Source organism: Nansenia antarctica (assembly GCF_963989245.1).
Source record: "Nansenia antarctica genome assembly, chromosome: 8".
Classification (NCBI taxonomy): Eukaryota; Metazoa; Chordata; class Actinopteri; order Argentiniformes; family Microstomatidae; genus Nansenia; species Nansenia antarctica.
The window spans coordinates 8440438-8466991 of NC_137678.1; the positions used below are offsets into that span (position 1 = coordinate 8440438).

Consider the following 26554-nt stretch of genomic DNA (forward strand, 5'->3'; position numbering starts at 1 on the left):
TAAAATATATCGTTTGTGTGGAATGGAATGTCATGAGTATTGCAGTCGGTGGCAGTGGGTGTGAGAGGATAGATTACAATTAAATCAATATTACTTATAGTCCAGGAATCTGCCATGAGATCTCTGGATAGGTCCAGGTCTTCCAAGGTGAGTGGAAGTGTCTTTGAAGGTTTTTAGTGAGCAGGGCTCTGTTCAGGCACAACTAATGGTGATGATGTGTGTGTCTCTCCTTATAGACCGTGAGCCCAGCAGTGGTAGTTACAATGTCTCCACCGGAACCTTTTACAGCTGCGTCAGTCAGATCACCATCGGTAAGTAAGCTTCGTAAGAACGCAGGGTGTGGTACCTCCCAGTTTGCTGGGGACCGTGTATGTCTTTCTGGAAGGAAGGCCAAAATACATGAAAACAAAATGTTTCTTTTTTGTATTCTTTAAAACTGCAGTACAAGCAGGGTTAAATCCACCACTTCCCTTGGCCGTGCATCATTCCAGTTTGCTGCCCCCTCTGACTGGAATGCTCTGCAAAAAACCCTCAAACTGGATAAACTCATCTCCCTCTCTGCCTTCAGACTCACTATTTCAGACACCCTCACTGATTCCTGCACATGCTTCTCTTCTCTGTAGGGCAGCACTTGTATTCATTCCCTTTACACACCCCCTCTGTCCACCTGCACTTGTTTTTATGCCCCCATACGCTCATGTCTGCTCATTCTCTGCTTTTAAGCTTTTCTGTGTTAATGTTAATACTGTTTTCTAATGTTTGTTGGCCTGTTTCGTAAGTGCTTATTGCTGTTGTACGTATTTGGTGGCTGTGTCTCAGTGGTTATTGTTGTACCGTATTTATGTTTGCTTGACTGTGTCTCAGTGTGTATCGTTGTATTGGTTTGTTTACTGGCTGTCTTAGTGTCCATGTTGTATCGCTGTGTTGATTGGTCGTGTCTCAGTGGTTATTGTTGTGTTTGCTTGGCTGTGTCCCAGTGCGTTTTGTTGTATTGTATTGTCTTGTGTTGCCTGTCTGCTTTTTGTGCTTACTGTTGTATTCCATTCTTGATGTCCGTTAGTGCTTTTGTTGTATTGTTTGTGTTACATGCATGTGTTTAATGCTTATCGTGCTTTGTTTTTAACATGTTTTATCTTTCAGCCCCCCTCCCCTTTCCCCTAATTGGAGGCCGGCATTGTAAATAAGAATTTTGTTCTTAATTGTCTCGCCTGGTAAAATAAAGGTAAAATAAAAAATTAAATAAATGAATACACAGCCCGTGACAATCCTGTCTCGGACAAAAAAAAGTCCCAACGCAAAATTCCTCTCATTGTTCAACCGATGATCTTCGGAACCTAACCGTTGAAGGTTGCAGAATCCTAATTTAAAAACCGGGTGGAATTCGACTTCCACATAAATCATGATTCATGTAGTCAGGAATTGGCACTAAGACACTTAATTTAACTTATCAAAGGAGGCTTGACAATCGGTTAATTGAGGCGTATGGTGTACTTCAACACTTCATAATATTGACATAGCTCAAAACACTGAAGACTGGGCCCTATTCCACGAAGCTCGATAAAGTTCTAAGCCTCGAAAATGTTAGCTTGCGTTCGGTGCCATCAATGTGGCTCAAATAATTCGCTGCTTGGTTGAGCTCCTTCTGAGTCAGATATAACTAGCCTGGTCGCGACCAGGCTAAAACACAGGCTATAGTGAGACGCGCGTCGAAAAAGGCTCACAGGCGGAAACTACATCCCGAACGACAGTTCCTCCCTAGGAAATATTAGTTCCCACTTCACACGAGATAGATAGATTAGATAGTTTGACTGTGTGATAGATAGATAATTTGATATTTTGAAAGTGTGATCGATCGATAGATAACTTGATATTTTGAAAGTGTGATAGATAGATCGATATATCAATAATGAAAAGAGTGTAAAAAAAAAAAGTAATTCTCTCAATTGCATTGCCGTTATCACAGCGGTCTGGCTGGCGTAGTGGTTAAGGCTGCGGACTCGAGTTCCAAAGGTTGCGAGTTCGAGACTTGACTAAGTCATTCATTTTTTTTTTTTTTACATTTAACCGAAGATTTCATGCAAAGGTTTCAAACACCATTGTAATCGTGTCAGTTCTTGTAAATTAGCCTGCACCATAATTTTATAGCCTACATACTTTTTTAGATGAGATTTTAGATTAGATTCAGACAACGAAATGCAGTAAAAAGTGCGCCTGAAGAGGGATTTGAACCACCGATATAAAATGACGAATAAATCCTATGACAGCGGTCAATACCACTAAGCCATTGTGGCGATATGACGGTTTGTAGCCTGCTGCTGATATCACCACAGTAGTAAATATTCATTTATTAAAATATGAACATATAACAATAACTGGGGCTAGTATGACCTACGCATTTAATCGGTCAGCAATTTCTTGCCAAACCATTTCCCTCGCCTTGTTAATTGCGGCAGTATTGCACTATTTTACATCTTATTTTTCTGTCTTCATAAAAAATCAATAATTCGGAATGCTGCGCAAATGTAGTACCCCTGCAGAGTGGAGTATCTTCATTTCGACAGATCGACTCTTCTGGGCTGCGTATGTCTGCGTGCACGCGCCCATATCGAAGATGTGTAAGCCTGTCTTCTGTGAACACTGATGACACAAGGCTGATCCTCATTCGAGGAATCACCTGAGGCTTGAAATCCAATCTCGAGTTCCCTGAGCGCCGCATTTATTTATAGCGCCGCTATACTGATCCACCTTTAGTGGAATGACCCCCTGGTCTGTGGTCAGCACAGGTTAAACACGCAATACTATATGTAGCAATCAAGCTTTAATGGTTGTAATTAATTATTTTTAATCATTAATAGCGATCAGGGAATGAGATCCCTTGAAAGAAATGTCTAATTAACCAACACTGTGTTGGCAAATGATGTTATTTAGTCTAAAATGGAGTGTCTAGGGCTGACATCCGGTTTGTATACAAACATGTTGTCACTGCCAGGGGTGTTCTAGGGGAGTGGACTCAACTTCTACAAAGGGGTGGCGGAAGCCTAGAGGTTTAGAGAGGCCGGTTGGCAATGGGAAGGTCTCTGGTTCGATCCCCACCTCAGGAGGGAGCTGCATGTGAGCTGGTGACCGGACGGTTGCTAGTATCATATCTAACGTAACCCCTAATTGCTAACCCTGTGCCTGTGACAAAAAGGTTGAATCTAATGCAATACTGCAAGTCCATTTTGGAGGTTTTATTATTAGGATGTTGTTGAGATTGAGATTGAGATTGAGATTGAGATTTCACTGCGGTGGTCAGAGGTGGCAGGTTTCCAACAGACGTATGCCCGGCTCCTTTAATCATTATAAATGTAGCTTGTGTGCTTTACCTCGAACCTCCCCCTTCTTCTTTAGAAAGGGAACGATCGATAGCCCTGTACAATACTCTACCTTCAGAGGATGTCAGTAAAGCGCCTGTAAGCGTGATTTAGAAGCTTTGCTTTTTTAGGTTGGGCTGAATAGTGTTGTCAGCATCATTATGCTGTCCCATGTCCCAAAGTGGTCATTCAAAATTATTAATTGAATTCATGGTGTAGATTTACAGTAGTATCATAAGTGCGTTAAAGGTATACTACAACCTTTACTGACATTTCTCTGATGTCATACAGTATGTAAAGGGTAGTGGTGGCCTACTGCATAGTGAGTTGGACTGGTGATCAGAAGGCCATGAGTTCAAATCCCACCTTGGAACACCACCACTAGTGTGCCCTTGAGTAAGACCTGGGAACACCACCACTAGTGTGCCCTTGAGTAAGACCTGGGAACACCACCACTAGTGTACCCTTGAGTAAGGCACTCAGCCCTAAGTTACTCCAGTCCTTGTCCTTGTAATCTCTAATTGCAAGTCGCTTTGGACAAAAACGTCTGCTAACTGGTTGTAATGTAAATGTAATATACCATAAATAGGCAGGACAAGAACAAACAAAAAAGGTTGACTCTTGTTTTGTGGCATTTTGAATGGAATTTTGAAACATAAGTAGAAAACACTTCCATTGATCCAAATAACATACAGCATGTCTACCTTGGTCTGAAGGGAAGAAGGATATGGAGCGTACATTGTTAGCCACCTCACATCAAATAAACATGATAAGATTAGCATGCATTGATTGCCAAAAGGTTGAGTTGATTTTTAGTTGCACAACCTAATCTCCCCACAACTGCCTTTCATCTTTTGCATTCAGTTACCACAGAATTCAATTCAGTGTTACATTTACTCGTACACACGTCTGTTTTAAAAAGATATGTTTTTGGAGGCCGTGCTGTGAGGGAATACAGAAATTAAGCTATGTAGCTAAGAGGAGAACACTGCATGTGCAACTGCACCACCAGGAAGTGCACGCGGTATCTGGGCCTCTGCTCCTCAGGGGAGTTACAGGGGCAGTTTTTTTGTGTTGACTGCGACATACAGTGTGTGTGTGTGTATGTGTGTGTGTATATGTGTGTATATATATATATATATATATATATATATATATATATATATATATACACACACACTGTAGGCCTATATACAGGTATATTGCCTCGAAAACACTGTATCAGCTTTTTTGCATGATTGGTTTTGGAGGTCATTCTGAAACACGCAGGTGTAGATTACCTTGTGCAGTATGCTGACACTTTCAGGTGACCGAGTACAGTTACAGTACATACAGAAGACACACTATATAGGACAGTGCTGACTCTGCTGAGCTTGGTCCCATGTGCTAGTGACAAGGATAGTCAGAGGAGTTGGCTAAAGATGGCTCCTGATGCCTTCTCTCCAAATTTATGTTTTTGAAATGTGCTGTGTACAGCAGGCTGTGATGGTTTAGGGCTGCCAGGCTTGTGCACTCTACTTATTGATCATGCTGTGGTTGTTTCTCTGATAAGGATTTGCTGCTGCTGATGTATCTTCTTAATGTGCTGGGGTGGTTTCCTGAAAAGCTAATGAAGGATTTCCTCATCTTCATCCTTTGGTGTGCTGCCTGTTGAAGAGATAGACAGAGACATAGATTGACATTAATGAAGTATGTGTTAGTTAGGTACATTATTTAGCTTCATTGTTATATGCTTTGGCAATATCATTACTGACTCATAGCTCATAACTTTTTAAAGCTATGTTATAAAGTGCCCTGCTTAAGTAATGGGACAGTGAAGCATTCCACAGTTTGGATTTTAAATCAAACAATTACAAGCCATGTGTCCTGGAGCAGGACGAGACGCAATACAGCAGAGGTGGGAGTAAGTCACACATGTGCAAGTCACAAGCAAGTCTCAAGTCTTAACCTTCAAGTCACAAGCAAGTCTCAAGTCTTAACCTTCAAGTCACAAGCAAGTCTCAAGTCTTAACCTTCAAGTCACAAGCAAGTCTCAAGTCTTAACCTTCAAGTCACAAGCAAGTCTCAAGCAAGTCCCAAGTCTTAACCTTCAAGTCTCAAGCAAGTCTCAAGTCTTAACCTTCAAGTCACAAGCCTCAAGTCTTAACCTTCAAGTCACAAGCAAGTCTCAAGTCTTAACCTTCAAGTCACAAGCAAGTCTCAAGTCTTAACCTTCAAGTCACAAGCCAGTCTCAAGCAAGTCCCAAGTCTTAACCTTCAAGTCTCAAGTCTTAACCTTCAAGTCACAAGCAAGTCTCAAGTCTTAACCTTCAAGTCTCAAGCAAGTCTCAAGTCTTAACCTTCAAGTCACAAGCAAGTCTCAAGTCTTAACCTTCAAGTCACAAGCAAGTCTCAAGCAAGTCCCAAGTCTTAACCTTCAAGTCTCAAGTCTTAACCTTCAAGTCACAAGCAAGTCTCAAGTCTTAACCTTCAAGTCTCAAGCAAGTCTCAAGTCTTAACCTTCAAGTCACAAGCAAGTCTCAAGTCTTAACCTTCAAGTCTCAAGCAAGTCCCAAGTCTTAACCTTCAAGTCTCAAGCAAGTCCCAAGTTACTGTGGTGAGAATCAAGCAAGTCAAGTGGAGTCCCTGCTATAAGTCAAGCAAGTCACAAGTCAAGTCATATGAATGATTGATATGATTCTGATGATCTACCCCAGTTTCTACATGTAAATGAGCCTAATAGACAGTGGTCATGAAAAGTTGAGTTTTATTTTAAACATTAACAAAAAATGTTGATATTTTGTGGCAATCAATAACACGCCTCCTAAATTAACAACAAGAATAGTGTATGAACTAAAAACAAGTATATACAAATAAATATATATTCCCTAAAATGTAAACCTTACTGACATTACTAAAGATTACATTAAACTATTCTAGTATAATGGTTTTAGTATGCCACTAAATACCGACATTACTAAACATTAGGGTACATCAAACCATGAAAAGTTATTCAAATTATTCAAGTATAATGAGTTTTGTCAAGCATGAACTGTAACTTTTATGGGACATGCTATTTGTCTTATTTTGTCCATATCCACACTAGCTAGCGGCTGGTAGCGATCTTGCTGCCTAGAAACGTAATGTGAATAGCCACTTACAATGCTCTGCAGTTGCAAAAAATGTATTTGATAGTACTTTGTCACTCAATTGTGAGCGAAAGGGTCGCATTATCACCACGTTCAACTGGTGCACTTGATGCAGGTACTGCTATAACTATTGCCACCTTGAACACAGACATAACAGCTTAAATGTAAGTTAGCTAAAAAGACACCTTGACTTAGCTACCTTTCTTTATGGGTTTTCTAGTGACAGATGAAGTTGGATGTTGTGGTGGTCGTGTAGCTGTAGACTTTTCATAACGCTGCTCAATTGTTATTAAATGTTGCCATTTAGCAGACGCGTTTAATCCAAAGCGATTTACAATTACAAATTACAGGGACATAATTCCCCCTGGAGTAACTGAGGGCTAAGTGCCTTACGCAAGGGCACACTAGTAGTGGTGTGGTTTCAGGCGGGATTTGAACTCACAACCTTGAATTGTGACTGTGTCAGTGTTCGATGCCGCCGTGCAACGGTCAATAAAAGCTCGCGTGATTACACTTAGTGTGCGGAGTCCAATCCATTTCCACGCTACAGTATTATTGATTCATTTCAGAATTGAGGTTATATAATTATCTTGGCTAGTCAAATCAGCATTGGCAGAATGAAGAATTAAACGTGATGACCATTGGCAGGACAAACTAATATTAGTTGGAACAACATTCTAATATTAGTTGGACCAACAATCTAATATGAGTTGGACCAACAATCTAATATGAGTTGGACCAACGATCTAATATGAGTTGGACCAACGATCTAATATGAGTTGGACCAACGATCTAATATGAGTCGGACCAACAATCTAATATTAGTTGGACCAACATTCTAATATTAGTTGGAACAACAAACTCAAAATTCTTAGTGCATAAGGTTGCCTTGAATTTTTTAATATTCTCAACTATTATTTTTTTAGAGTGTACAAGCGAGTTCGTTTAATCTCAACGATCCAATCAAATATTAGGCACCACTACTAAACTGTTCTTTAAGAGAATATTTATTCGAGCACATCAGCAAGCAATAGCATCAGCAAGCAATAGCATTTCATTCCATGGAAAGGGATCCTATCTAGTTTCACCTCCGCAGGCCAGTATTAGCTAGTCGTCAATAGGTTAACTGCAGAAGCTTCACCAGACAAGAGCCCTGTTTCGCCTTGGTGCATAGTCTTTATACATTTTCCTTAACATTTAGGGATGGGCTGTCCTTCTATCTGGTAGGTTTTATGGTAAGCGTCTGTTCTATATCGGTATGTGGCTTTCGACTTCTTTCAGTGTCTGTGCGTTATCTTCTTCTTCTGACCCCCCGGTCGTTTGTCATGGTGAGAGTGTTCGGACACTCTGTCGGCAACGGTATCCACCTATGTGAGCAGCCTAGTCTTGCGCGACGTTAGACACACACATTCTGTTATGTTTTTTAAGAAACCAGTAAGCATATGCACACAGTTATGTTTTTAGGATGTACGGTACAGACATTTTGATACAGTTATTTTGGGTGTATTCTATGTGCGTTCTAAAGCACTAATTGGCCAGTTAATTGATCTTCAAACACATTCCCTCCTGACTAGGTTTGTTCATGGCGAGCGGAGTTGAGAACATGGCAACAGTTTGAGGAAGCCCTGGATTGCTACAAATCTGCGTTGTGGGGTCATTCATTCTGGTTTTGGCATTGAATACAGCGATGAGGGAGTGAAAACAGTGAACAGAAACGCTTCACGCGTGTCGTATAAGCGCATAATATGCGCACAATGCATATATGAGCTACAGCTGGTACAGCTCTTAGTTAAAGTGCATCTTTACTTTCATTTCTATCTTTCCTATACCAGTCGTCAAGCCTAAGAGGTACATTTGTGACTGCTGTTGGTGAAACCGTAAACCACTCGCATACGTGAAACCGCTATAAATAGCTCTCTTAATATGTATACTTTGTGGAATGGATTCATTGTTTTCCGGTGGCTATCGGTTTACATGGCTTGTAAACATACTTTAGTTTTAGGACCTGTTCAAAAGCAAGGACTGTGTGATCATTTAATTACGTGTAGTTATGTGTTTTTAGCATGTTGATGTTCTATCAGCATGTTGTGATGTCATTAAAATACAGTTTAGACGTTCGTAGTGCTGTGTTTTATTAGCCGCTAGCTGTTAGCAGCGTTTGCTTCCGGTTTCATGACAGCTAGTTTAACCCAATATGTGCCTGAGGTCTAACAACATTCAAATTACTCTAACTTCGTCATCTTTTTTCAGATTTCAATGTATGACACGTCATTTGAAAGCTTACAATCTGTAGTTTCAGTAAGTAATGTAGCCTACTGGTTTATCAAAACACTGGCTGGTGTCACATTTGAAAGTGTTTTTGTTCTTTTTTATATATATTTATATTTGTTTATATTATACAATATACCAGTCATATTCTGGAATGTGTCTAAATGTTAAAGTTCCATAAGTATAAGCAAAATAAAGTAAAGTAACAGTTTGTAAATAAATAGTAGCATTTTTTTTCTCCTTATGCACAAAAACACGTACCAAAACCGAGGTTCATACCGAACCGTGGACCAACTGAACCGTTGCACCCCTAGTGTCACATAATACTCACCTAGTCATGGCTACAGGTGGGCAGTCTAGCAGTGTCGGATGGGTCGAGGCTGTGGTTATATGCCAATTTTGACCACGCTTTATCATTGTTAACTGTTAACAGTTGTTTTTTTCGTTATCTTTTGAGTTTAAACGTTTGTAACCCTTTTTTTGGTGCAATAAGTTATTCAAAAGATCCAACAAGTTTGGGGGTTTTTGGAGTGCGCTTAGAAAAACCACCACGGACTGCCACCCGTTCAAGGCATCGCTACCCATGGATGCCATGACAGGATGCTCCTCCTCCCCCAGACCTTTCTCATGGCACATGCCATGGAGGCTGAAATGCAGGTTTGATTGAGCTGAGCATGAATGTGTCAGAGACTACCTTCTGCAGAATACGTCACCAGCAGAACTACAGAGGCGACAATGCAAGATGCAAACTTGTGGACAGATGAGACAAAGATGTACCAGAGTGATGACAAGATCAATAGTGGCCAGTAGAATCTCTGGTGGTATTCAGGCCAGTAGAATCTCTGGTGGTATTCAGGCCAGGCTTTTGGACATGTCTAACAGGCAGGTCCTTAGGAGGGATAAAGCTATTGGTCTGCCAGGACCCTCCCTCCGGAGGGGGTTTGAGCTTTTGCCCTTTGGCCGTCGTTTCAGGGCTCCTGCTAGGAGGACTAATAGATTTGATGTTTCCTTCATTCCCTAGAGCTGTTAATATGCTTAATGGCAATTAGCACTTGCTGGCTGCATTCTTGTACTCCCCCTGCACTTTTTGCACACTTGCATAATTTTGTACTGGTATGAACTTCCATTTCTCTGAATTAGCTCTGCGATTTGACTGTACTGATTATTGTGTTGAAGCTGTTGTGATGTTGTCCTTTTTGTATTCTGTCTGTGTGAACCTGGGGGGTATTCCATCAACATCGCTAAAGGAAAAAAGTCTTGCAAGACTTATCAAAAATAAGCACAGATTTTCCTTTAGCAATGTTGATGGAATACCCCCCTGACTGAAAAGAATATTTCCACTAGGGGACAATAAAGAAACCGTGAACCTTGAACTTGTCTTCATTGATGATGATGATGATGATGATGATGATGATTGACCGACAGCAGCAGGATGAACTCTGAATTGTACAGAAACATCGTTAACAATCTGCATTAAGATCAGATTTGTGAAGAGTATACATGTATACATTAGTATACATTAGTTAATAAATCACTTATACTAAGTTTATTACTCAATTATAAGCCATTTACCAACAGTTATAAGTCATTCGTTTAGGGTGATCCATATTAACAAATATGGCTCTTGTAATCAGGGTTAGCTTGATCTAATCTTGATGGGAAATAATGCAATATTATTAGCAATTTTTGCATGGTGGTTGTACAGTTGGTAAATTGTATTTGCTACATATTGATACGTATTAATTTCTGGTATGGCAAGACCTCATTTGACAACAGCAATAGCAGACCGGTTATCGAAGCTTATATCCTGGATATCAGCACAGCTAGCGGGGGGGGGGGGGGGGGCACGACGCGAAGCGGAGTAACCGATAACCGGTCTGCTGTTGTCAAATGAGGTCTTGCCATACCAGAAATTAATGGAACTATGTTATATTGCATGTGTATTCATCCGCTGAACAGTTGTTTATTGGTCGCTAAGCAACGGTAATAATGTAACTTCGATAACGGTAATATATACAAACGCGGAGTAATATGAAAAGATGTGTCAACATTCCATTTAGCCGTGCGTATGTCATGGATATCGGCACGGCTGGAACGCAAACTGACCAATAGAGACAATGGACCGGATCTATCCGTTGTATAACATAGGATTGGAAACAATTTGAAAATGATTCACAATAACATTTCATGATCTTTGTCTAATACTGTATAAAATATCTCTATAGTCCAATGAGTGCCTTATGTTGTCTAAATGGTACCATGGTAAAATGAAAGAGATATAATGCACAGGTAACACTGTGCTAAGAATCATAGTCTGAAGCAATGATGGTCAAGATCAGTAGGTTTAGCTGTTACTAGGAAAAATGTACATGTCACTCTTTCTGGTACAGCAGGTTATCTGGTTATAATTCAGCATGAGTAGTATTTAAACCGTTTATGGAGCAGTACTCAGTACTTATTTTGAAGAGAAAAATAACTACTATTTTGAAGGACATTAAAAAAACAACAGTGACTTAATCATCAATGTGGTCTACTCATTGATTTACCCAAACTAGCTCAGAGCACTAAGCACACAGCAGTGAACACAGAGAAGGGGTGAGTAGTGGATGGATCAGTGAACCTTTATTGTGGACTGTAAGAGTCTCTAGGCCAGGGGTGCTCACACTTTTTGGAACCAAGATCTACTTATTAAGTAGCCAGTCTGCCAAGATCTACCAGTCTATAGTTTCAACATCGCAAACGTACATGCACGTACTACAAACACACACACACACACACACACACACACACACACACACACACAGTTCCCAGCCTGCATAGTAAACTCACAATACACTTTCCCTCTCTCTGTCACACAGCCACAGGAGAAGACCATCACAAACCCTCCCTCTTTGCTATTCTCGCTCACACACATTCACACACACTAACACACACACACACACACACGCACACACACACACACACACACACACACACACACACACACACACACACACACACACACACACATTTGCCAGTCTGCATAGGGAGCCATAGCACAAACCCTCCCTCTCTCTCCCCCTCTCTCTCCCTCTCTCTCTCTCACTCTCTTACACACACACACACACACACACACACACACACACACACACACACACACACACACACACACTCACTTTCTCTCACTCACACACTGACAGCCAGTCTGCAGTACCATAGCCAACTACTGATCCAACAAACAGAAAAGTAAACCAGATACAAAACAGGTAGTTCCCTAGTTTGAAAGGAGGAAATAAATGCATTTCTCTACCTTAGTGGGAGACCTGGCACTGGGAGGAGGCAGCTAGTTTTTAGTAGTCAGGGCTGTAGGAGCTGGTTGCAAGGTGTCATCAGCCACTGTGGATCTGTCATCGAAAAGGCAATCTGCAGCCTTGAGAAACTTTTTTCACAATTTCGCCGTCTTTGAATGACTTCTTGTGTTTAACAAGAACGTGACTGACGCGATAAGAAGCTATCGTTGCAGCCGTACGTTTTCGCTCTTTTGCCACATTTCCTTTCTTCGAAATAGCCATCGTAGGTTTGCAGATCAGACAGACGCATTTCCAATATCACATTGTGTAAAAAAGTCCTCCTCCCATTCTGGATGGAAGTTATACGTTATTGGTTTCTTACTTGGTCCAGCTTCCCCACTCATTTGTATAGCCTTTATTTAGTATTATATAGTAAATAGTAGAAATTGGAAGGCTAACTAGGTAATTAGTCTCGCCGGTATTTTGTATTTTGTAGTTGGTGCTGTTGACTGCGCATGCGTGGTGAACCGCGTGTTAGGTGTAGGTGAAAAGATCAGATCTCAGACTGGCTTACCTGTACATCAATCAAGTGGCAAAAGCCATAGTGAGGATGGATGATAGGCGAACTTTATTTATTTATTTTTCTTTATTTTTTTTTCTTCTTTTTGTTCAATGCCATGCGATCTACCCATACTACCTTTGCGATCGACCGGTCGATCGCGATCGACGTATTGGGCACCCCTGCTCTAGGCACAGAGGGAGGTCGACACAGAGGAACGGTTCAATCAGAGCGTTTATTTCGCTTACAACGCGCAGAATACGTCACTGACGTGCTGGCGGGATTCTGTTTCAAAATAATAAACACAAGCAGATAATAATAATCGCTGCGGCGTCACCTTCCCCTTTCGGGATCTGCAGTGTCTCTCTCTCCGTATAGCAGGTTCTCCCTGCCTTGCTCACTGCTGGGGGAACAAACCCGCACAGGTTAAGAAGACAGGTTGGATAACGAGTCTGAATACTGACACCTGTCCGTAATCAGCCCCGTCATCCACCCTCCACCAACAGTCTGGCTCCACCTGCAGGCCAGAACACGTCATGCTCCCCACATGGACATGTTTAAATGAGGAACATGTTGACTAGGACATCTGTACTGTACTTTACTACCATTACCTACGCAGGGCACTGCATATGTGACACGGTCTGATGAAAAGGGCCGCCTGTCTGCATTTCTCATGTCGCGCAAAAGATCAAAAACATATTTATTTTTTATTTTATGTGTCTTCTGTTTTTTTGCATATTACGAGTGTTGAAGAGCCCACTCGATATACCACATGTTCAAAAGCAAGGACTGTGTGATCATCTAATTATGTGTAGTTATGTGTTTTTAGCATGTTGATGTTCTCAGCATGTTGTGATGTGCTAAACATGCAGTTAGATGTTCATAGCGATGTTCCTTTTTAGCGTTAGCTTACTAGCAGCTGTTTTGCGTGTGTTTTGATTCTGAGCATGTTTCTCTGCTATACAGATTTCAATGTATGACACATCATTTGAAGGCTTACAATCTGCACTTTCATAATCTGGAAAATTGAGAGGAAAAAAAGGAAAAATGACCAGACTTGTCTGGTCAATTGGTCCGCAAGTCGGCATCCGATTTAACTTTTTTGGGGGGGAAAATGTAAATACATTTTAGCGTTGTTGAAAATCAATGACACATTCGCTAGTCAACTAACACAGCTTGTTTTGTGAACCTGCAAAAGTAGAGTGAAGTAGTAGTTATAGTTAACTAGGTAGCATTGGGGATTACTCACTGAATCGATTGCATTGCAGTATTTTGGCTTGACACCATTGGTGTGTGAATGTGTGTGTGAATGGGTGAATGGGTGAATGAGAGGCCATTGTAAAGGGCTTTGGAATAAGGCGCTATACAATACAAGTCAGTCCATTTAGCATTTATTATTATAACCATTGTTTCTGGGGAAGCTAGTCAGTCCGCTGAGATTTGAATCTTCCCACAGGGTTTGACCTGGACGGCCAGGTGGCCATTGGTATCTCCCATTGGAAGAGTCCGTTCCCCCGCAGCGGATGCAGCCTGCCGAGTCCAGATGACGTTCACTCCGAGGCCGCCGCCGTCCCGCCCTTCGCGGAGCATCCAGAACCGGCGTCCTGCCCCGCCTCCCTGTCAATCACCCCTCTGCAGTCCTACAGTGCCACCCAGGAGACCCTCACCAGCAGCGACAGCAGCTCAAGTATGGTTTCACCTTTTAAATTATGATCCCAAAAATGTATATTTATTAGCCTACATCCATTTCTGCAGGCTCTGCTTTTGTATTGAACCCATTTTTTTTATTTATTTCTTCACTTTTTTTGCACACTGTCAGTCATGGATTTGCTAGTAAGAGGACTGATATGAGAAATAGGGTGGAGCTCATACTCTCTCAAATTGATCTATTACTGTTGAATCCTGGAGTAAGTGCACACTTTGGGGAGATGGAGGTTTGGAATTGATCTTGAGGCTAGTTTTAGAAACAGCTTCCTGTAGCCAAAGTGCCCAAAGTGCCCAAAACGAACAGCGAACGATGATAGATATTGATGATTTAATATTGTTTTAATAACTCTACAACTGAGGGGCAGACTCTCTGGCTGCGTTCGTAAAATTCGCTCTGGAAATCTGATCAGCACTCATGGAATGCCATGTATGAATACGGTACATGTGGGAAACCTAGGGTTAGGGTTAGGTGCTACGTCGATTTGGTACATGCTGGCATGTCTAACCCTAACCCTAATCCTATCCCTATCCCTAACCCTACCCCTAACCCTAACCTTAACCGTAGCACCCTAGTACCTAACCCTAACCCTAGTTTTCCCACATGTACCGTAACATACTGTATATCTTTTTTTACACATAGAAGATATATCTGCTGTGAGGTTCACCCCCTTTACTGCCACTCTGATCATTCCTCCGGTCAACAACGACACCAGCCCTGCTCTGATTGGCCACTGTCACAGCTCCCCGCTCTCCCTGTGATTGGCTGAGGGGGGTGGGGGGGGGGGGACGGACGGACGGACGGACTGATCAAGAATACAGATATGTATTGCTGGTGTTTTCTGCTCTCACCTTTCCTTAGTATTCCAAGTGCTGCAGGCTTAAAATGGAAGGATGTTTTGGGGGAAGGAGCGAGCGGCATGTCTGTGCTTGCGTGTGTAGGAGAGAGAGAGTGAGGGGGAGCGATGCCCCACGTAGGAGTAGGATGTGAACACAGGGAACCCTCGTCGCCTCTGCACTGGGAGGTCATAGCATTTTACCGCCATACGGACGTTCCCACGGAGAGGCTAGTTTTCCTGGCTGTGGCAGCGCTCCTCGCCACGGCGCCCCGGCTGACGTGCTCCCCTGGGCTGCGTCGTCGTGCCCCCCTCTGTTCACACTGCCCTCTGAGGGGTGGAAGCTGTCTCTCTCTACCTTGTATGGTGAGTGCTGCTGGCAAGTTGTTTTAGCCCCAACAGCAGCAGTGCTGTTTTTCTCTAGTCTCTCTCTGTGGTGATTTTGCTGCAGTGCTCTCACCCTCTCTCTCTCTCTCTCTCCCTCCCCTGACAACTCACTCACTCAAACATAGTCCTCTCTTCTGCCCTCTATCTCTCTATCTCTCTCTCTCTCGCACGCGCGATTGTTCCTTTCATACCGTTCCCTCACTATTCTGCTGTTTGACCTTCACACACGCTCGCTCGCGCTCTCTCTCTCTCTGTCTCTCTCTGTCTCTCTCTCTCTCTCTCTCTCTGCCTCTCTGCCTCTCCATCTCTCCTCTACTCCCGTCCCCCCCCCTCTCTCCCTCCCACACTCTAGGTTGTAAATCAGATCGGTGTCCTAGCGTAGCACTCTTTCTTTCGTTATGCAAGAGGATGGAGAGGGGGATCTGGGACAGGGCTCCAGGAGCCTATAACAGCCATGTATCCAAGCGCTGGTGCCCGTCTGGCTGGTGGGAAATGACCATTGGGTATCTCCCAGTCGCAGACAAGTCCTCCTGAGCTAGTGAATTGGCCCAGAACCATTCGGGAGATGAGTGGTACCCTATCCCTACGACAATGGATCATGCAACTCCTCCCCTCCTCATGCTCTGCTCACTTCCCTAACTACCTCCTGGGAGCTGTCTAAGGCTGTGTTGTGTGAAACGGAGAGAAGAGGAGGTGTTTGTGATGTTCTGGATGAGGAGGAGTCATGAGAAAATATATCTAGGGTCAAACTGTGTAAAATATCCTTCAGGGCTTAAGTGTGGTAGATATTGAATGTTGTCAATCTCTATTTTCATAGAGAGACTTCTAGAGATATACTCGTTTTCAATAGAGACAAGGCAACACAAGGCGGGGAGAGCAGTTTGAAGGTAGGCGGCGTGACTGGGGGTGACAGTTAAGCAATTGTTCACTTTTGGGATATCATCTCTAGGTGATAATCAATTAAAAGAGGGAAGGTCTCACTAGCTTGTTGATTTCAAGTGATGTTGTCACTTAGGCTACTTGTTTGTACTACAGTTAGGCTACTTGTTGTTTGTACTTGAATAAACCGTTAAGTCTAAATACTTTCTACACTGTGTAATGGCTGAAGCAGTGATAGTCGTACTCGATTTGGAATTCAGTATTAGTAGAATAGAAAACCGTAATATCCTAAAAGGGGAATTGGTTTTAATAAAGCCCAATACATAAGGGCTCAGTGTACATGGCATGCATTAAACAGCATTAGTGTTACGGATTGACCCCTAATGTGAAAACCTGCAGATTTTTATGCACATTTTTTTACTTGCTGCTTGTCTACATTAATTTTTAATCTACACTGAATTTTGTAAAAATCTGTTCAACTGTTTTCATTTACCAGGTACCCTGAGAAAATAAGCATTACAATGATATTTTGTCAAAGATATCTATATTTCTGACTCGTTTTGTGTTGTTATGTTTAACATGACATCATGATATTGAAAATACAGTGTGTACTACATCTGGGGTCGTGGATAAGACATTGTAACTTTTGAAGTTGAAATTTTGGCATTAAGCAGACGCCTTTAATCAACACGACTTACAACAAAAACAAGTAAGTGAATCATCTATCCACTAGTCATATCAGGAGGAAGTAATCTATGCTCAGGTGTGGGGCCATTGGCAGTCGTCGTGTTAGAAGAAGAAACATTTTACATTTTAAAAATGATTATGACACAGGAGAAACTGAGAACTGAGGAAATCGTACAGGGGGTAGTAGATGTCTCAGGAGGGACAGTACAGGGGGTAGTAGATGTCTCAGGAGAAGCAGTACAGGGGGTAGTAGATGTCTCAGGAGAAGCAGTACAGGGGGTAGTAGATGTCTCAGGAGAAACAGTACAGGGGGGTAGTAGATGTCTCAGGAGGGACAGTACAGGGGGTAGTAGATGTCTCAGGAGGGACAGTACAGGGGGTAGTAGATGTCTCAGGAGAAACAGTACAGGGGGTAGTAGATGTCTCAGGAGAAACAGTACAGGGGGTAGTAGATGTCTCAGGAGAAGCAGTACAGGGGGTAGTAGATGTCTCAGGAGGGACAGTACAGGGGGTAGTAGATGTCTCAGGAGAAGCAGTACAGGGGGTAGTAGATGTCTCAGGAGAAGCAGTACAGGGGGTAGTAGATGTCTCAGGAGAAACAGTACAGGGGGTAGTAGATGTCTCAGGAGGGACAGTACAGGGGGTAGTAGATGTCTCAGGAGGGACAGTACAGGGGGTAGTAGATGTCTCAGGAGAAACAGTACAGGGGGTAGTAGATGTCTCAGGAGGGACAGTACAGGGGGTAGTAGATGTCTCAGGAGAAGCAGTACAGGGGGGTAGTAGATGTCTCAGGAGAAGCAGTACAGGGGGTAGTAGATGTCTCAGGAGGGACAGTACAGGGGGTAGTAGATGTCTCAGGAGAAACAGTACAGGGGGTAGTAGATGTCTCAGGAGAAGCAGTACAGGGGGTAGTAGATGTCTCAGGAGAAGCAGTACAGGGGGGTAGTAAATGTCTCAGGAGGGACAGTACAGGGGGTAGTAGATGTCTCAGGAGAAACAGTACACAGGGTAGTAGATGTCTCAGGAGGGACAGTACAGGGGGTAGTAGATGTCTCAGGAGAAGCAGTACAGGGGGTAGGAGATGTCTCAGGAGGGACAGTACAGGGGGTAGGAGATGTCTCAGGAGAAACAGTACAGGGGGTAGTAAATGTCTCAGGAGAAACAGTACAGGGGGGTAGTAGATGTCTCAGGAGGGACAGTACAGGGGGTAGTAGATGTCTCAGGAGGGACAGTACAGGGGGTAGTAGATGTCTCAGGAGAAGCAGTACAGGGGGTAGTAGATGTCTCAGGAGAAGCAGTACAGGGGGTAGTAGATGTCTCAGGAGGGACAGTACAGGGGGTAGTAGATGTCTCAGGAGGGACAGTACAGGGGATAGTAGATGTCTCAGGAGGGACAGTACAGGGGGTAGTAGATGTCTCAGGAGAAGCAGTACAGGGGGGTAGTAGATGTCTCAGGAGGGACAGTACAGGGGGGTAGTAGATGTCTCAGGAGAAGCAGTACAGGGGGGTAGTAGATGTCTCAGGAGAAGCAGTACAGAGGGTAGTAGATGTCTCAGGAGAAACAGTACAGGGGGAAGTAGATGTCTCAGGAGAAACTGTACAGGGGGTAGTAGATGTCTCAGGAGAAACAGTACAGGGGGTAGGAGATGTCTCAGGAGGGACAGTACACAGGGGGTAGGAGATGTCTCAGGAGAAACAGTACAGGGGGTAGTAGATGTCTCAGGAGAAACAGTACAGGGGGGTAGTAGATGTCTCAGGAGGGACAGTACAGGGGGGTAGTAGATGTCTCAGGAGAAACTGTACAGGGGGGTAGTAGATGTCTCAGGAGGGACAGTACAGGGGGTAGTAGATGTCTCAGGAGGGACAGTACAGGGGGTAGTAGATGTCTCAGGAGAAGCAGTACAGGGGGTAGTAGATGTCTCAGGAGAAACAGTACAGGGGGGTAGTAGATGTCTCAGGAGGGACAGTACAGGGGGTAGTAGATGTCTCAGGAGGGACAGTACAGGGGGGTAGTAGATGTCTCAGGAGAAACAGTACAGGGGGGTAGTAGATGTCTCAGGAGGGATAGTACAGGGGATAGTAGATGTCTCAGGAGGGACAGTACAGGGGTAGTAGATGTCTCAGGAGGGACAGTACAGGGGGTAGTAGATGTCTCAGGAGAAGCAGTACAGGGGGTAGTAGATGTCTCAGGAGAAGCAGTACAGGGGGTAGTAGATGTCCCAAGAGAAGCAGTACAGGGGGTAGTAGATGTCTCAGGAGAAGCAGTACAGGGGGTAGTAGATGTCTCAGGAGGGACAGTACAGGGGGGTAGTAGATGTCTCAGGAGAAGCAGTACAGGGGGGTAGTAGATGTCTCAGGAGAAGCAGTACAGAGGGTAGTAGATGTCTCAGGAGAAACAGTACAGGGGGAAGTAGATGTCTCAGGAGAAACTGTACAGGGGGTAGTAGATGTCTCAGGAGAAACAGTACAGGGGGTAGGAGATGTCTCAGGAGGGACAGTACACAGGGGGTAGTAGATGTCTCAGGAGAAGCAGTACAGGGGGGTAGTAGATGTCTCAGGAGAAGCAGTACAGGGGGGTAGGAGATGTCTCAGGAGGGACAGTACAGGGGGTAGGAGATGTCTCAGGAGAAACAGTACAGGGGGTAGTAGATGTCTCAGGAGAAACAGTACAGGGGGGTAGTAGATGTCTCAGGAGGGACAGTACAGGGGGTAGTAGATGTCTCAGGAGGGACAGTACAGGGGGTAGTAGATGTCTCAGGAGAAGCAGTACAGGGGGTAGTAGATGTCTCAGGAGAAGCAGTACAGGGGGTAGTAGATGTCTCAGGAGAAACAGTACAGGGGGGTAGTAGATGTCTCAGGAGGGACAGTACAGGGGGTAGTAGATGTCTCAGGAGGGACAGTACAGGGGGGTAGTAGATGTCTCAGGAGAAACAGTACAGGGGGGTAGTAGATGTCTCAGGAGGGATAGTACAGGGGATAGTAGATGTCTCAGGAGGGACAGTACAGGGGTAGTAGATGTCTCAGGAGGGACAGTACAGGGGGTAGTAGATGTCTCAGGAGAAGCAGTACAGGGGGTAGTAGATGTCTCAGGAGAAGCAGTACAGGGGGTAGTAGATGTCCCAAGAGAAGCAGTACAGGGGGTAGTAGATGTCTCAGGAGAAGCAGTACAGGGGGTAGTAGATGTCTCAGGAGGGACAGTACAGGGGGGTAGTAGATGTCTCAGGAGAAGCAGTACAGGGGGGTAGTAGATGTCTCAGGAGAAGCAGTACAGAGGGTAGTAGATGTCTCAGGAGAAACAGTACAGGGGGAAGTAGATGTCTCAGGAGAAACTGTACAGGGGGTAGTAGATGTCTCAGGAGAAACAGTACAGGGGGTAGGAGATGTCTCAGGAGGGACAGTACACAGGGGGTAGTAGATGTCTCAGGAGAAGCAGTACAGGGGGGTAGTAGATGTCTCAGGAGAAGCAGTACAGGGGGGTAGGAGATGTCTCAGGAGGGACAGTACAGGGGGTAGGAGATGTCTCAGGAGAAACAGTACAGGGGGTAGTAGATGTCTCAGGAGAAACAGTACAGGGGGGTAGTAGATGTCTCAGGAGGGACAGTACAGGGGGTAGTAGATGTCTCAGGAGGGACAGTACAGGGGGTAGTAGATGTCTCAGGAGAAGCAGTACAGGGGGTAGTAGATGTCTCAGGAGAAGCAGTACAGGGGGTAGTAGATGTCTCAGGAGGGACAGTACGGGGGATAGTAGATGTCTCAGGAGGGACAGTACAGGGGTAGTAGATGTCTCAGGAGGGACAGTACAGGGGGTAGTAGATGTCTCAGGAGGGACAGTACAGGGGGTAGTAGATGTCTCAGGAGAAGCAGTACAGGGGGTAGTAGATGTCTCAGGAGGGACAGTACAGGGGGGTAGTAGATGTCTCAGGAGAAACAGTACAGGGGGTAGTAGATGTCTCAGGAGGGACAGTACAGGGGGGTAGTAGATGTCTCAGGAGAAGCAGTACAGGGGGTAGGAGATGTCTCAGGAGGGACAGTACAGGGGGTAGGAGATGTCTCAGGAGAAACAGTACAGGGGGTAGTAGATGTCTCAGGAGAAACAGTACAGGGGGGTAGTAGATGTCTCAGGAGGGACAGTACAGGGGGGTAGTAGATGTCTCAGGAGAAACAGTACAGGGGGTAGTAGATGTCTCAGGAGAAACAGTACAGGGGGTAGTAGATGTCTCAGGAGGGACAGTACAGGGGGGTAGTAGATGTCTCAGGAGGGACAGTACAGGGGGTAGTAGATGTCTCAGGAGGGACAGTACAGGGGGTAGTAGATGTCTCAGGAGAAGCAGTACAGGGGGTAGTAGATGTCTCAGGAGAAACAGTACAGGGGGGTAGTAGATGTCTCAGGAGGGACAGTACAGGGGGTAGTAGATGTCTCAGGAGGGACAGTACAGGGGGGTAGTAGATGTCTCAGGAGAAACAGTACAGGGGGGTAGTAGATGTCTCAGGAGGGACAGTACAGGGGATAGTAGATGTCTCAGGAGGGACAGTACAGGGGTAGTAGATGTCTCAGGAGGGACAGTACAGGGGGTAGTAGATGTCTCAGGAGAAGCAGTACAGGGGGTAGTAGATGTCTCAGGAGAAGCAGTTCAGGGGGTAGTAGATGTCCCAAGAGAAGCAGTACAGGGGGGTAGTAGATGTCTCAGGAAAAACAGTACAGGAGGTCGTAGATGTCTCAGGAGAAGCAGTACAGGGGGTAGTAGATGTCTCAGGAGAAGCAGTACAGGGGGGTAGTAGATGTCTCAGGAGGGACAGTACAGGGGGGTAGTAGATGTCTCAGGAGAAGCAGTACAGGGGGGTAGTAGATGTCTCAGGAGAAGCAGTACAGAGGGTAGTAGATGTCTCAGGAGAAACAGTACAGGGGGAAGTAGATGTCTCAGGAGAAACTGTACAGGGGGTAGGAGATGTCTCAGGAGAAACAGTACAGGGGGTAGTAGATGTCTCAGGAGAAACAGTACAGGGGGGTAGTAGATGTCTCAGGAGGGACAGTACAGGGGGTAGTAGATGTCTCAGGAGGGACAGTACAGGGGGTGGTAGATGTCTCAGGAGAAGCAGTACAGGGGGTAGTAGATGTCTCAGGAGGGACAGTACAGGGGGTAGTAGATGTCTCAGGAGGGACAGTACAGTACAGGGGATAGTAGATGTCTCAGGAGGGACAGTACAGGGGTAGTAGATGTCTCAGGAGGGACAGTACAGGGGGTAGTAGATGTCTCAGGAGGGACAGTACAGGGGGTAGTAGATGTCTCAGGAGAAGCAGTACAGGGGGTAGTAGATGTCTCAGGAGGGACAGTAAAGGGGGGTAGTAGATGTCTCAGGAGAAACAGTACAGGGGGTAGTAGATGTCTCAGGAGAAACAGTACAGGGGGTAGTAGATGTCTCAGGAGGGACAGTACAGGGGGGTAGTAGATGTCTCAGGAGGGACAGTACAGGGGGTAGTAGATGTCTCAGGAGGGACAGTACAGGGGGTAGTAGATGTCTCAGGAGGGACAGTACAGGGGGTAGAAGATGTCTCAGGAGGGACAGTACAGGGGGTAGTAGATGTCTCAGGAGAAACAGTACAGGGGGTAGTAGATGTCTCAGGAGGGACAGTACAGGGGGGTAGTAGATGTCTCAGGAGGGACAGTACAGGGGGTAGTAGATGTCTCAGGAGAAGCAGTACAGGGGGGTAGTAGATGTCTCAGGAGAAACAGTACAAGGGGTAGTAGATGTCTCAGGAGACACAGTACAGGGGGTAGAAGATGTCTCAGGAGGGACAGTACAGGGGGTAGTAGATGTCTCAGGAGGGACAGTACAGGGGGTAGTAGATGTCTCAGGAGAAACAGTACAGGGGGTAGAAGATGTCTCAGGAGAAACAGTACAGGGGGTAGTAGATGTCTCAGGAGAAGCAGTACAGGGGGTAGTAGATGTCTCAGGAGAAGCAGTACAGGGGGGTAGTAGATGTCTCAGGAGGGACAGTACAGGGGGTAGTAGATGTCTCAGGAGGGACAGTACATGGGGGTAGTAGATGTCTCAGGAGAAGCAGTACAGGGGGTAGGAGATGTCTCAGGAGGGACAGTACAGGGGGTAGGAGATGTCTCAGGAGAAACAGTACAGGGGGGTAGTAGATGTCTCAGGAGAAACAGTACAGGGGGGTAGTAGATGTCTCAGGAGGGACAGTACAGGGGGGTAGTAGATGTCTCAGGAGGGACAGTACAGGGGGTAGTAGATGTCTCAGGAGGGACAGTACAGGGGGTAGTAGATGTCTCAGGAGGGACAGTACAGGGGGTAGAAGATGTCTCAGGAGGGACAGTACAGGGGGTAGTAGATGTCTCAGGAGGGACAGTACAGGGGGTAGAAGACGTCTCAGGAGGGACAGTACAGGGGGTAGTAGATGTCTCAGGAGGGACAGTACAGGGGGTAGTAGATGTCTCAGGAGAAGCAGTACAGGAGGGTAGTAGATGTCTCAGGAGAAACAGTACAAGGGGTAGTAGATGTCTCAGGAGACACATTACAGGGGGTATAAGATGTCTCAGGAGGGACAGTACAGGGGGTAGTAGATGTCTCAGGAGAAGCAGTACAGGGGGGTAGTAGATGTCTCAGGAGAAACAGTACAAGGGGTAGTAGATGTCTCAGGAGACACAGTACAGGGGGTAGTAGATGTCTCAGGAGGGACAGTACAGGGGGTAGTAGATGTCTCAGGAGAAACAGTACAGGGGGTAGACGATGTCTCAGGAGGGACAGTTAAGGTGTAGCTTAAGGAGATGGAGGTCTTCAGTCTACGGCGGAAGATTAATAGACGGCACAATACATTGACAAGACACAATATTGCAGTTATTATATTGGTTTTCAATCAATATTGATATTCCCCCTGTACTGCTTCTCCTGAGACATCTACTACCCCCTGTACTGTTTCTCCTGAGACATCTACTACCCCCTGTACTGCTTCCTGGGCCTCAAGGGGAATAGCAACACCAACGAAGGTGCGCATCTTCAACTCCAACGTCAAAAGTGTCCTTCTCTACGGTGCGGAGACGTGGAGAATGACAAAAAAGACGATACAGAAGATCCAGACATTCATTAACAGCTGTCTGAGGCGCATCTTCAGAATCAGCTGGCCGGACAAAATCAGCAACAAGGAGCTGTGGCAGAGAGGGAGCCAGGAGCCAGTAGAGAGCCAGTAGATCCGGAGAAGGAAGTGGGGATGGATTGGCCTTTACACCTTACGTAAGCCAGCAGACACAACCACACGCCAGGCCCTGACTTGGAACCCCCAGGGGAAGAGGAAGAGGACGAGGGGAAGGCCCAGAAACAGCTGGAGGCGACGGGACACGGAGGCAGAGCTGAAAAGACACGGTACCAGCTGGGGAGAGACGGAGAAGATAGCCCAAAGCCGTGCTGGATGGAGAAGAGTCGTCAATGGCCTGTGCTCCACTGGGAGTTAAGGGCCGAAGAAGGAGAAGATTATTGATATTGCATACTGGCTGATCAAATGCTAAACCACATAAATCAAAGAAAACTTACATTGGAAATAATGTATGTAAATAAAACAAATAAATATAATAGGAAAATTATGTTACTAATCCCATCCAGTGATCATTGTGCGTTAGTACACAGCATCTCACTGTAAAAAGTGGGGGGTCATTTGACATTGCGCTAAAAGTAGGTCAAAACAGCCATCACGCTGCTAGTGTTAACAGGCTAACTTGATGATAAGGTTTCTAGACAACATCTCTAAATATGTTAAAAACGATTTTATCAAACTACAAACAAGGTAAGGCAAGTTTATTTGTATAGCACATTTCATACAACAGGGACAATTCAAAGTGCTTTACATACGTCACAAAGCTTTAGATGCTGCCGGTGATCAAGTAATCAGGTGTCATGTGACAGGTATGGCAGCGATGTCATATGGATGTCCACAAAGCGTCCTGTGGATATCGTTTGATAACTAGCCATCTTCTTCTTTTTTTTTTGTAAACTGGATGAAATAACAGAGCTAGAACGTTTTATTGATCAATGTGAATCCAAAGAGTGCCAGTTCAGGATCAGGGGGAATGTCCCTTCCATAGACCCAGGAAAACCACAGAAATATTTCACACCAGAATTTATGCAAATGAGGACAGAGCCAGAAAAAGATGCGCTAGAGAGCCATCTGCAGTGTTGCATCTGTCACACAATGGAGAAACCGATGGATAAATTCGGTGTAGTTTGGTCTTTGAATCAGTCTTACTCATTCTGATCGCTGATTATTATGTATTATCAGCCATCCTCTTTTCCAGGTGTGTTCGTCACTACATAGGCCTGCTTTCACTGATGACATGCTCCTCTAGCTCTAGCTAACCCTTCCCTTCCATCTTTCTTACTTCCTCTCCCTCTCCCCTTCTTCCAGGTTTAAGTTTGTCTCTTCATGGGGCTGAGCTCCAGTGGCAGAGCCCCCACAGACGCAGCGCGCCCCAGGCCTCGTCCCCTGGGTGTGAGGAGGCGGCCCCCCCCAGGACACCCGTCACCATGCACAAGTCCTCCTCCGGCCCTCCGGACCCCGTCAGCACGCAGGACCACACCCCTCCCCCCGGTGAGGCCTGTGCCGTCTCGTGACGTTAGAAGTATAAGATTCTATATCCATTTTTGGTCAAAATTGAGTTTTTTACATAATCTGATCCATTAGGTGTTTATTAATGCCTGTGTGGTGTTATTTTTAACATGTTGAAATGTTTTAGTTAGTAATTAATAAAATACAAAGGTTCCATCTCACAAAACATAATGGAATGTAAAAACGTTAACGCTCAATATCTCTGAACTACCCTAAACGGAGATAGAACCTTATCATTCTAAGCTCACAATCTGTCAAAGGAACATACCCATTTTACATTTACATTTTCGGCATTTAGCAGACACCTTATTCCAAAGAGACTTGCAACAAATACATTTGACTAAGTAAGTGAATCATCTATAGAAGGAAAAAGTAATCTATGCTCAGGCCTGGGGCCGTTGACAATCATCGTGCTAGAAGAAGGAACTTTAGTTGCTCTGGTATTTGAGCAATTATGGTTCTTTAATGATATGGTACAAATCAGGTTCTCACCAGACTAAACCAAATAATCCTTCGTTTTTTAATGTACCAGTTTTTGCGCCACAGGTTTGAAGGAGGAGTTGAGGTGCTTCAAATGGAGACTGGGGTCTACACCAGCACCAGGGTTTAGTTAGGAACACTCATGTCTTAGTTAAACCATTTATTGAATATAAAATGGTTAAACAATGAAATCCTCTGCAGATGGTGGTCTCTGACAGATTCATGTCTGCCTCCTGGAGAGTGTTTCCAGTTGTTTTGGGGGTTTTCTTAATACAGTGAGGGAAATAATTATTCAACACAGCAACACTTTTTTAACTCAACATATTTCCATTGCAGCTATTACATAACATTAAGATCAGACAAATAAAACTACACAGCTAAAGAAAGTGTAAC

The 26554-nt window shown here is 44.8% G+C and overlaps 1 protein-coding gene across 1 annotated transcript in view; it reads left to right on the top strand.

The window, feature by feature from the left end:
* Positions 1–26554, top strand: part of LOC308163457 (anoctamin-4-like) — a gene marked incomplete at its 5' end in the record, with an annotated part of 88609 nt that overhangs the window by 1825 nt on the left and 60230 nt on the right. Inside the window, 3 exons of the mRNA XM_080537644.1 lie at positions 237–311; positions 14034–14264; positions 25481–25663. Of these exons, the coding sequence (XP_080393770.1) occupies positions 237–311; positions 14034–14264; positions 25481–25663 (489 nt within the window). The remainder of the gene's footprint in view (positions 1–236; positions 312–14033; positions 14265–25480; positions 25664–26554) is intronic.